At 49.1% G+C, this 12,711-nt stretch overlaps 1 protein-coding gene across 3 annotated transcripts in view; it reads right to left on the bottom strand.

Annotated features, from left to right (window-relative positions):
- NRP2 (neuropilin 2) overlaps positions 1–12,711 on the bottom strand; it is an 88,698-nt gene that overhangs the window by 8,310 nt on the left and 67,677 nt on the right. For 2 of the 3 annotated variants that reach the window (XM_051786841.1, XM_051786842.1), the window contains exon 15: positions 12,180–12,221. In XM_051786841.1, the coding sequence (XP_051642801.1) occupies positions 12,180–12,221 (42 nt within the window). Of the gene's footprint in view, positions 1–3,311; positions 6,211–12,179; positions 12,222–12,711 lie in introns of those variants that run through there. The other variant, XM_051786843.1, reaches the window with a different exon arrangement.

The raw sequence follows: 12,711 nt of genomic DNA, 5'->3' as shown, positions 1-12,711 counted from the left end.
CAGTCCTTTTCTCTCAGCAGCAATAGCGTGACTCCAACACACATCATTTTGTTTTGACACAGCCGAGCAGCCGTGGTGGCCTCGCCTTGACACCGCTCTGCTTGGCAGCATTGCAACGTTGCTCCTCTGGCTGGGAGCCCCGGGGGCTGGGGGTGACACCTCCCACCCTCAGTGAATGGGGAAGCACTTCTCAAAGCAGGAGCACAGGCACCAGGCAGAAACACTCCCTCTGAATCCCTCATTGCTCTATTTCCAGCTGAAAATCCACCTCACTTCTGTCTTCCCCACTCCTCCAGAAACACAGAACTACTTTAGTTTACAGAAGGACTAAGTCACTGCCAAATTTCAAATTAAAACAGTGCTTTGGCTGCAGCTGAACGTTAAAGAAAGCAAACAAGCAGCCACTCCCTGGCCTGGCCGCCCTCTGTGGTGCAGGAATCCTTGGACCTCATTCTCAGATTGCCTTGGGGCTGCCCTGGCAGTGGTCAATAGTGCACACCATGGAACCATCTTCTGGGGGGCACCGAGGAGCCTCCTGAACTCCTTGGGCTTCCCATGTGCAGAAAACATGTGGAAGTGTGGCTGGGCAGCTTTAGACCCCCCACCAAAAACACTTGGAGACATGAAGGCAGGTTGGGTGCTTGAGGCAGAGGCGGATGTGAGCAGGCAGCTATTTCCAGCCCCGGTGCTGCCCTCCAGCACGCGGCACCCTGCCCTGCTGCACACATGGCAGATGGCCAAGGTGGCTGCCCAAACAAGGACCCTGCCAAACCCTCTCTGCAGCAGACATGTCCCCTGTTGCAGCCTGATCCCTTCTCCAGTGTTCCCTGCTTTTCCACCTCTCCTCTGCACCAACACCAGGCCAGGGAAACAGTGGTGGTGGCATGCTGTATGCATGACAGTGGCATTACACAGCATGGTTTTCCTCTTCCTCTCCCTTAGTGCTGGACTACCTAGGTAAGGATACACTCAGGTTCGGCTCCCTGTGCTAGAGCTCACCAGTCCCAAACCGAGTAGCTCCTTGGTGCAAGGGTAGCACTTGCCACCATGCAGGGACTTGGAGCTGGGGGAGAAGCTGGCAGCTCTGTGGCATCCTGATATGTTTATCACCCTCCCCGTTGTTGCTGTTTGTTTTTACAGCGCAGTGGCTAACGACACGATTCCTCAAAGTGGCAGTCACGCCTGCAGTCTCTGCTAAGAGCCGCCAAAGCCACTGATGGAGGAGCTGTGGCGGAAAGCCAAGCGGCTGTCCAAGCTTGCCTTGGGGCCTTGCCTGCTGTCTGTGCGCCTCACTCTGCTGCCCTGACATAGAGTAAGTGGGGGCCAGCCCCGATAAAGTCAGTAGGTTTTCACAGGGTTTCTAGAGGGGCAAAAATGAAATCAGAGCTCGTGCACAGTCTGGTTTCTACCTTGTTCCCTTGCACTCACCAGCAGAGGCTTTTCATCCCTGCCAGGAAAAGCCAACCTCGCCCACACAGCCCGGAGGGAAGCGGCTCTGGCGTCCCTGTGCCGAGTGTCATCCTGCAGGTGCATGCCCTGGCAGGAGGCTGACCCAACTGTGCGGCCAGTCTCTCGGCTGGTGAATGAGCACTGCACTTTGCAGCCTGAGTGATCAGCCATCTCGGGCATGCTGACACTGCCAAGGCACAGCACAGCCCTCCCTTTCCCATAGCGCCCTTTGCTTTGCCAAGCCAGTGCTCCATCTCTCACATCCACATTAGGCACTGGCTTTGCCCCGTCATTTACAGAGAATGCCCATGGACTCCCTTCCGCCAACCGCATGGCATTGCTTTCCCTACAACACAGCAGCAACCATAAAGATAAAAAGAGTGACACCATCACCCCATGTTCCACCAGGGAGCCATGCCCAGAGCCTCCACATGCCACACAGGAGACATCAGGCTTCCACCTCTAATACTGCTCCCTGAAACACAGAGCCCCAACAGCTACCTCAAAAAGTTTACCCATTTTTTTTAAGTAAACACTTGAATTCATGAAGTTACTGGCAGAAGAGTTTGCATCAAAATCACACTAAGTTGTATTTATTTCCTTAAACAAAGCATGCTAATTTAGCTGCTTTCTTCCCTATGATGTGCTGCAGCCTGAGCAGGACCCAACTCTCCGGTCAATCTGTCTGTGGCTCATGTACGGAATAATTAGACCCTGAATGATTCCTCCTTTTTCGTCTGTTTACTTAACAGAATTTTTTTCTTCCTTGTTGAGAAGCCATCAGCTAGTTTCTCTCTCCCTGTTTTTCACATATGCATATTTGTTTTGAATTTTGCCTGAACAGTCGCTGAAGTGTACAAAATGCAAATTACAAGTGTATGGGCTTTGCTGTACAATTAGAGCAAAAAAAAAACCAAACCCCTCCCCCAGAAAAGCAGCATGTGTCCTAAGCTTTGCTTGTGTTTGAACAGCCAATGTGAGGGATCACATTTGAATTATTTTTTTGTTGATGGTCTGAATTCCTAGTAAAGTCAGGAAGTTTCCTTGCAAAGCTGAGCTGTATGCCAGTGTAAAGATTATAACAGAAGGAAAATAAATGAAGGAGGGAAGGAAAAACTTCTCAAACTGGCAGCCAAATGTATTTCACATGAAAGGTGATGCTGCTGACTGCTGAAGGGCTGAAAGGTGCACCTAGAGAAGACAAGAAGCAGAACTGCTGCAGCAGAGGTCCCTGTAACAAGTTGGGAGGGCTCAGGTGAAGGAAAGGCAGGGGATGCACACCTCTCTAAACACTCTGTGCTGTGGCACCCAGGCCACTCCCGAGGAGGTCTCCTGCACAGTCTGACATGCAGAGGAAAGGACTGCACAGAAGAGGAACCGTTGCTGTTTTCATTATTAATTTTAGTAACGGCTTACCCTTTTTTTGCTGTGCTCAGGGACAGTACAGCCGGCAGCCGAGCCAGCCGCAGGGGCCCCGGGAAGTTGGATGTCCTGTCTCCAGGGGCCCCCTGAAGAAATTCTGCATAATCACATTGAGCAATTTAGCACTTAGGCAACGTTAGTGAAATCCCCAAACAATCCCAAGTGTCAGTCCAGCTGCCCAAAAGTCCCACTAAGGACTGTTACAAGTGTAATGGATCTAAAAGCTGCTATTAATGGCCTGATCCTGAGTGCAGCAAAGCAGGGTGCACACAGCAGATGTGCTGCAGGGAGCTGAGTCTGCACAGGACAGGAGCTTCACTTTGCTAAAAGAAATAGCCCTGATGCTCCAAAAGAAAACACGGAGTTTTGAAACTCAGCTTTGCTTCAATCAACAGCATTCTCATTAGCAAAGAAAGAAGAAGAAAGAAAAACCCCAGATATTTGTATAAAAATATCATCATTTTATTACATTCCACACAATACATCTTCAAAGAATTTCAAAATTCCACAAGATATTTTTCACACACAGGCAACTGGGCAACGCTGGGGATGTCAGGGCTTGAGGAGCAGGGGAGAACTGGGAGTAAAAATCTCGAAGTGACCTTCTGTTTTGTCTTTGGTGATTTTGGTTTGAAGGACAGGATGCCACATTCTCCTCTCTGACATGCCAATGCATACTTGCTAAGTCCATAAGGGTGAACTTGGTCAAAGTGAGGAGATCATCTGAACGAGGGAGACTGAACTGACTTTGGAAATGTGACAGTATCATCTGCTGACATGGCTTATGCCGACCTGATAATGCAGCAAGGGCATGCCAGTATTTCACATCTGTTTTAATTTGCAGCTGGCTGAGGGGGACAGGATTTCACATCCCAAACCATATGCACCCCAACACCAGTGCTGTGTGATGAGGAGGCTCATGATGAAAGCACCCTGGCCCTGAAGCCCCTCTCCAGGCACCCTTAAATGGTACTGCCTTTAAAGTGACAGGAGCTCCCCAGGTCCCTTCTGGCCCTGCTGAGACAGGCATGTCCCTGCTGCTCTTGAAAACCTTGTAGGAGCTGGACCCGGCTCCCAGGTGCAAGGCTGCCCCGAGCACTCACCACCCCAGTGTGCTCACCATGGCACATCACCCTGGGTTTTTTCTGCACTCCCTGCATGTTTTAGACACTTGCTGCTGCAGCTGAGGGGGTCCCACTGAAATCTGTTGTGGAAACAGCATGGAGAGCTGAAACTGGCTGCATGAATTAAGGCAAGGAGGTGGGGGAGAGTGACACCCCCATGAGCAGAGATCCCTTGGGGATAGGGTTCTGCTGCCATAGGGGCCAATACCACTTATGCACAGCACCGTTTGTATTTCTACTTTTTTTTCCCAGACCAAAAGGAAGCTCAAGACTGCAGTGAAGTTAACAGAGCTGCTCATCTTGATTCATCTTATGCAATATTCATGGGCAAAGGAGGGATGGGCACTAGCAAGTTTAGGAGGGGGGAGGGAATCTGATCACTGATCACAAATGAACACAAACAAGATGGAGAACCTTGCTCACTGGAGGTACTTTTTTTTGCCTGCAAACAGATTAGGGTTAACGATTCAAACCACTTTTGCATGTCATCATTCAGTAATTTATATAAGGCATTTCCACTACAATATGCTGGGCCATTCAACAGTCAGAGGCATGTGGAGGCTCCTCCTTGCCTCCCAAGTTAAGCAGCAGCAATAGCTGGGCCCCCCAGGCGCACAGGCTGGGCTTTGCTTGCTAGATGTTACTGGCACTCTAAGAAGCAGAACATTAGCAAACGCAAAACTGATATTCTAGAAAGTCAACTGGCAATTTTTATGATTCAGCAGCTATGAATTGGGCAGAGGAAAAAAAAAACAAACCCAGAAAGGGGAACTATACTTGTCCCTTGAACATTTCTAGCAGAAAAACGAGGAGCCCTCTCCCCCTTCCCCCTGTAAAAGCAAAACCATCAGCACCCAGAGCGAGGATACTTATTAAATAAATAAACCTTCAATTCTCAAGAAACTACAGTATTTAGCATCCACTAAGACCTGCTGAAGTCTATGTGTTACCCTAAGGCTGGCTTTAACATATACAAACAAAACATTCATTATGAGCTTCTCTGATATAAGGCAACTTCAAATAGATTCACTTGTGGGTGGGGGAAGAGGAGGGTTTCCCCTCCCTCTTCCATACAATGGCTGTGTTATCATGTTGGTTGCAGAAAGAATAAGATGTAGAGATCTTACTTTTTGAACATCTATGGACCTCTCTGGATTCTTCTAGCCATCTGAGGTGGACATTCCTACTGTCCAGCCTGGCCTCTTCTCAATTTGCACCCAAGACATTTAACACTATCAAACAAGAAACCCAGCCAAAGCTAGATAAGGCAACAAAAAAGCATTGCTCTCTTCCCCAAGTAAACAAATCAGGACATTCACCATAAACACATCCCAGACCTTCCAGAGAGGAGGTGGGAAGGGGAGGGGGGGAATTAACAACAACAAAAAAGCATTCCCTGTGCAAGTAGAAGCAACAATAAGCAAATTAAAAAGGGGCTTTTTCTAAATACACAGTCAGTCATACGCACTCCCATACACACTCTCAAACACAGATTTAGCACGCATGCGCACGAGCCTCACACACAAGCTTCCAGGCTCGCCATCAAGTTCCCTTGCAGGCTGCCTACTGGGAGGAGAAAAAAACCAAAACAAACCAAAGAAGCTGACCAACAAAAAATATTCCCCAAATAAACAAAACGAAACAAAAAAAAAATCCCCACCCCAAGACTCCTTGAAAAGTAATCGAAAGGGAGTGTTCACTTCTGAAGTGAAGGGGCGGTGTGTCTCTTCTTGCAATCCAAGATGCAGCATTAGTTTAGTTTGTAAAAGATTCGGGGAGGGTTGGGGGACGGAGAAGGGACGGAGATGTCTAAGAGTTCACACATATGTTAGGTAAGGAAAAAAGTGCAAAACTGAGGCAACGTATTTGAAGTCTTAGTTTCTGTCTGTCTGTCTGTTTTGTGTTTTGTTTGCTCTCTTGTTCCTGTTCGGCTCTCAGCAGCGCGAGCTGGGGTCTTGCTCTAGTTTTATGGTTAGGGTGGGCTCCACGGCCACGGGGGCCCCGTTGGCATAATGGGAGGATTTGTAGGTGATGGAGTGATCGCTCTTCTTGGCCGCATAGCGGAACCGGTGGTAGTGGAGCACAAGGGCCAGCGCGACGGAGACCAGCACCACAACAGCACCTCCGGCGGCAATAACGTAATACCAGTAGGCTGGGATGGGCTGCACTGACACCGTGTCCACTGTGGGCTCGGTCCCTGGCAGGAGGGTTGCCCCTGGGGAGGAGACACAGAACAGGGTTGCTAGGTGGGAGGCATGCAGACGCATAAAAAGAAACACACATGCTTTCAAGAGTACAGCACGGAGCAACACAAGGTCCCACAGCCGCCTCCGGATATGGGGCGTGCTCCTAGGGGAGGGCACAGCCTGGCATTTGCTGAGCCCACATATTCAAGGGCCTTTTTCTTCCCTTTTAATTAATCAGGCTGCCTGGACTGCAATACAAATTCCATATGCACGCTATTATTACTGTTATTTCTGGCACCAACAAATGTTTTTTTCCCTTCTTTTTTTTGGCCATCTCCAGATCAGCCACCTGGTTTTGTCTCCACATGGCAGATGTTGTCAAGCAGTGACAAAACACATCATGTTCCTAATTGGAAGAAAAGCATAATCTCAGATGGCCAAGGAAGTTACTACAGGAGACTGGGAAAGAGATTACAAGGAGAAGCATTTGTTGTTCTTACTGAAAAGACAGAGAAGAAGATCTCTGTTTGAAAGTGCTCTGCACACAGATCTAGTCTCAGTAGGTGCCCCATTCACAGACCTACAGATTTCCTTATTCTTTTTTAAAGTGTGAAGGGATGGTTATAATTATTTACATGGCACGGGCTGCAAAATTCAACCCAACACTCATATAAGAAACTCATGCTCTTTCCATCTTAAGCAAGCCAGGATTATGAATTCATGCTGGTAAAGCAACATGTCTAGGGAGGGCTGGAAAAGCACATGCCTCCCCTGAATCCAAGGGCAGGCAGTGCCCATCCTCAGCTCAGTGATGGTCAACCCTTCCTACTCTTGCAGCTGTAGTATGTTGCAGGGCATGGCTACAAGGCACTGCTCTCCCTTCCCAGGTCATCCTGGGACAGCTCAGCACACATCTGTTGATCAGACACGCTGGGCCTCACCACCTGTCCACAGAGCATGTCCACACACGTGGCTCTGCAGGCACCGAGCACCGGGGTCGGCTCACGCCCACGGCCCGCGACCGGCTCTGCGCTACTGCTCCTGCACACGCCGCTCTCACCTCCCCAGCAACACTCGTGGGAGAAAGCTGTAAATAACTATGGAGAGATATATTTTTGCACCACATTTATTTACTGGCTATTTCAAGGGGACTGGAGTCCCCAGGGAACTCTCTGAAGGGTTTGCTCTGATGCAGGACACACTGACCCCCGAACTCTGCTCACCCTCTCCTCTTGCCCCTGGCCTGCTTGTGGGGAGCAGCCCCCTGGCTAGGTGCTGGCAAGAAGAACTTTGGGGGCTGCTGGGTTTGGTGTCAGCATATCAATGAGCTCTGTGCTAACCAAACCCCAGCTGGGTTTCCTGAGCAGACTTGGAGGATGCCAAGGGGAAAATACAAAACAGCTCAGGATGCACTCAGCTTTGCTAGCAGCAAGGGCATCTTGCAGCACACCCTCTGCCCTCCCCTCCAAACACTGCCCTAATAGCAGAGCCACTGGCTGGAAATTTGGGATGGCGATGGCTTTTCTTCTGCTAGGAGCACAGGAGATTAGGCAAAGTGATGGTTCCTCTGCCACTCACAAGGCTTTCTTTCCCTCCCCTTTCCTCAAAACCTGGGCACAGGGAGTATAAAATAAGAATGAACACTTCACCCAGATGAATAGCTACAACAAAAAACCCCCTCAAAACCTAGAAAAAAAACCCACACAGGCAAAACAAATCCTGTTTTTACAGAGCAGGAGGCTGGGAACCACCCACATATTTGTCACTGAAGGCAAGAAATTCGGATGTCTCAGGAGAAGGCTAACTGCCAGATATGCCACCCTCGACCCATCTCACCCCAGCTGCCCCTTGCCATCAGGAATGGGGGTGGTCCTGTCCCTCCTGCCCTCCAACGGCACCTGCAGAACATGGATACAGGGTGGGCTGTGTGTTGGGGATGGCACAGGTAGGGAGTAGGCAGCCCTCTGACCTCCTTCTCTACCTCCACTGGCCACCCTGGTGGGGGGAATGAAAGCAGCACATCCCTGCACTTCCCCAAGCAGCTGCTGCCCCTCGCCTGTCTCTATGGGGGGTGGCAGTGTGGGACACCCCATGGGGGCTGCTGCTTGTTCCCTATGAGGCTGAGCATGTTCAATGCTGCCTTGAGCTGCATTGATAACCCACCACAGATCCAGCTGGGCAAGCCGCCCCAGACCCAAATGTGACCCACCACCATCCCCAATGGATCAGCAACACCTTGCCTGTGCTTGACAGCACCGGGGTGCAGGGTTGACCCCTGCAAAGATTGTGGGGCTGCTCGCTGTGTAGAGGCCACTTGTGTTTACACTTAGTGACACAACTGCTTACATAGCACCTTGCTCCAGCGAGAGATTTATGGGTGAACAGCCTCTCACACCACTGATATGCACCAGGCCCCACCAGTGGAAACTGGGGTGGGGAAAGGGGGCAGGTGCCAGGGATGCCAACAGCTCCTGAGTCTCAAGAGAGCAGGAGGAAGGTTTCCTCCTGATGGCTGTATATTGTCCACCAGAGGACTGGGAGCACAAAGGGGGGTCTGCCCTTTGCCCATGCACCGCTGTCTGCCTGGGGATGGAGGGAAGCAGCATGATGCGCCCCAGATGATCCCGCTTGTGGGAAGGATCCCTGAGGATCTCAAAGCAGCTGGAAGCCAACCCCTGCTTGGCCCTGACCCACTCCAGATGTCCCTGTGCAACAGCCAGGGCTGCAAGCATGAGCCCTTCCTTAGCCCCCGTTTCCGCACTGCATGGCCCTGCTGAGGAGATAGCAGAAGTCTGGAGAGTTCATTTAGCAACTGAAGTCATTAAGGAATCACACTCAGTTGTCTCTAAGCCCTAACGAAGCCAATTCCCAACATTAATGATTGTTCTTCCTTACATTGCCAGCCACTAAATATAGCTGCCCATCCACTCAGCACACAGCACTGATGTTATCTGCTCTGTTTTTACTGGCTCTAATGCTCTCTGCAAGTTTTCTGTTATATCAGTGGAAAAGTTCATTGCTCAGGGAGATGGAAAAAAAAATCCATCTTCCTAACTTAATAATTTTTCCACTCCCCTTTGCCTTCCGCCACACACACACACTCTTGCCCTTCCTCATTTATTCACTAGTGCTCTTGTCTTAATAAAGAACTGCCTCCCGCTGTTGCTGTCAAGTTTGTGGCTGCTGTGTTTATGGCTTGGGACACCAGTCAATGGAAACTGGATTTAATCCCTCCAGGGTGGATATTTCGTGTGGGTGTGCTGCTGGTGCTCACACCTCCCACCTGTCCAGGTACAGCCCCATCCTCTTTCCAATAGGGAAGACTCTACAGGGATCAGTTTTGGAGCTCTGCAGCAAGAATCAAAACCCAAAAGAAGGAAAAGCATAAGTCATCTTGGGAAGAAAAGGAGAAAACCCTTTCCAGAGAGCCTCCTAGAGGGCTGCCTGCCTTGCTCTGCCACTTCCGTGTCACAGGTAATATTCCTTTCCGAAATCACTGACATTAACTGCTGTGGACAAGCAACACAGCTGGACTTTTCACAGATGGCACAGATGAAAGCAAGTATTACACTCATCTAATCTGAATGCTACAAAACCAGTGTCAGCCTCAACCCCATAACTGCCACCTGTCATTCCTCCAGGAAGATATCTGATTTCAAGATACCTGGTGTGAGAGAATCCACCAGTCCCAAAGGCGAATTCTTCCCATGGTTTGCCTCCACATTCTTTGGAATACATCTCTTATTTTTAGCCTGGTATTTATCTAATTCCTTGCTTCCAGACACTTGTTATACCCTTTCTTTAAGGGTGAAATGCATCAACTCTCAAATGCAGCACAGTTTAAACACACTTACTGGTCTTGTAAGATCCCGACCCACTAGCTGAAACGTATTCCACCTACGCAGTTCTCTTCTTATTATTTGCCTTGTGATCCTGGAGCCTGTAAGGTGCATATTTTCAGCTTTGCTCACAAGCCAGGAGAGGAAGGATTTGCTATTATTTTTAATGGCATCTGACTTTGTCAGCTCATCATGTAATTGCAGGGGTGGGGGCTATAGAACATAGTAATTTCTGCATAGTCTTTCCTCTCCAACTCCTTTTTATCCAGCCAGGGATTTCTTCCCCTCATTTTACCCTCTCCTTCTGCTGGGCATCTCTGTCTTTCCCTCATTTTAATTATTATCATGTAATTGCCTCCAGTCTTACTTCTTCATCTTTTCCCTCTGCATTTTGCTCTTTCCCAGGTCACTCCATCCCTCTGTGCCATCCATTCCTGCCTGTCATCCAGGGAAACCTTCTCAACCTTTTTCTGCAATTGCTCCCCTGTTAGGACCGATCCTAGGATGTCCTTGAGGGAGCCAGGAATGGGCAGGAGCCACTGGAACAAGCTGGCAAGTTCCAGTGTGAAGGGGAGGTGTGCCTGTAACAGCATCTGCCCGTGCTGCTCAGGGACCTCACTGTCGTTACCCAGCCAGTGTGCCCTGGGGAATACAATGGGGAAATGGAGGCACATAGGCAGCAGGGCAGGGGGTGAAAGGAAAAAGAAACAACATGAGTTAGCAGCAGTTTAGAACAAACTCAGTGTGAGGACCCAGAGAGAGGTTCAAACTGAAGATAACACACATGTAACAAAAGACAAGGATGGTGTTCACAAAATAGATACCAGACCAGGCTTAGGAGAACACAGAGCAACGATGTAAGAAAGGAAGGGTTGTGAGGCTTTAACTGTCAGCTGAGAATACTGCAGCAGCTTTTCAGTAACGTCACAAGCCTGAATATCAGATCAATAAGCAGCCTATAAATAAGCAAACCTAAATTCCTAGATGTTACAGTATGGGTATGACTGTAAAACACAGTGTTACACCTTGCACTTGTCCCTCACGTTGGCAACACTCCACAGCCTGCATCCCCAGGGATGGAGTTGACTTCAGTCTGTTTACTTTTCCTTTACTGCCACAGATCCCAGTGCACATACCCCATAAGAGACAGCTTTGCCCACACGGAAATGCAGTTGCTTCTAGGGTAGAGTCCAGCCATACCTTACAGTTCACCGGCATAGTAGGGGAGGGAAAGAGTACAGACATCACGTTCAAGCAAAAGCAAAGGGCATGATGACTGAATTGACAAAACAACTTTAAAGTTAAGGGGAGCCCCAACTTTGCTCTTCATCACAACAAAACCCTCAGACACATTGCTGAAAAGGCAGGCAGGAAAACAAAATCCAAAATCAAAACACAGGGAACCCCCCTCAGACTAAACTCATCTTCTCTGCAAAAGCAGATAGCTTTTCCCACCCCAGAGCAAGACAAACAGCATCCCTACTGACTGCTTAAGGGGAAAGGCAGTTTTTCAGAGTTCCTCACCTTTTCTCTTACTCTGTAGGTTTGATCAGAGAAATGCTGGTTTCTGTGCTCCAGGTTAGTATTAAGCTATTAAATGCACCATTTCACCTTGTTTTCCTTTTATTGACTGTCACCTTCAGAGCTCCTCATGGCAGTTTGCTCTCCCACTTCTACCTCCCAACTCCTTTCCCCTTCCAAGCAGACCGGTCCCACCTTCTTTCACCAGCATGTCAAACACCACCACTGCCAGACCATCTATGAACTGGAGAACCACCTTCCCTCACAATAATGTGAGTTACTGCCACCAGATTTCACTTTAATTGGCTACTTTTTTTTTTCATTTAAGTCAGTTGAAAACTACTCCTCAGCTTTCCCATTTTGAGCTTAGCTGCTCTTCAGGAGGCTGAGTGCCTCTTGTGATGGTTTCCTAATGCTATTCAGTCCCAAGACAGGGGGACTTACCTGCTTGCCTGCCCTGTCACCTAGCAGGATTCACAGGGTGCCACCTCCTGCTGCTGTGGCGGGGGAGGTTTAGTACACACTTGCCATTTCAGTGCTCAGATCATTTGCTGTTTGTACAAGCACACACATTGCTTTCCTTCGATGTAAAAGCCCATGCCAACAGAATAAAACCACTGAGAGAAGTGCAGTTTTACCTGGAAAGTACGAGTTTTCACCTGGGAAAGCCGTGATGGGTTCTGCAAAGGAGAAACAAAAACTAGTATTAGAGAGGGGAGTATGACACACAAGGCCCCTCGTTCATGTCTCTACTGATCTGCAGTGACCAAGTGGAGCAGGCATGTGGCTGTGCCCCACAGAAGCCACTCAATGGGAACAGCACAGAGAACCAGCCAACCTCACCAGGACAGGGAGAAACCCGGCTCAGCTGGGGACCAGCCAGATGCAATAAGCTTCGACTCAGACACAGACTTAAGAGAAAAATATGTCTTGAGGTTGAAGGTCATTTGGATCCATTCTGGCTGGGCTGAGTCATCCAATGACAAAGCCTCACCTGGCCCAGTGATGAAACCCTGAAACCCCCTAAATTTCCCAAAGTGGTTTGGTTTCTGGCTCAACTCTGGCACTGTTATTCACATGGGAACTATGTTACTTCTGGGCAGTGATGCCATGCTGCTCTCCATCTCACAGTGACAAGAAACAAAAGCAAGTGATTTTTTTTCTTCTTTC

Source organism: Manacus candei, unplaced genomic scaffold, assembly GCF_025592945.1.
Source record: "Manacus candei isolate 608988 ecotype Guabito, Panama unplaced genomic scaffold, ASM2559294v1 h1tg000023l, whole genome shotgun sequence".
NCBI lineage: Eukaryota > Metazoa > Chordata > Aves > Passeriformes > Pipridae > Manacus > Manacus candei.
Note: the sequence above shows the minus strand (reverse complement) of the source record. Positions and strands in the feature narration are given on the sequence as shown.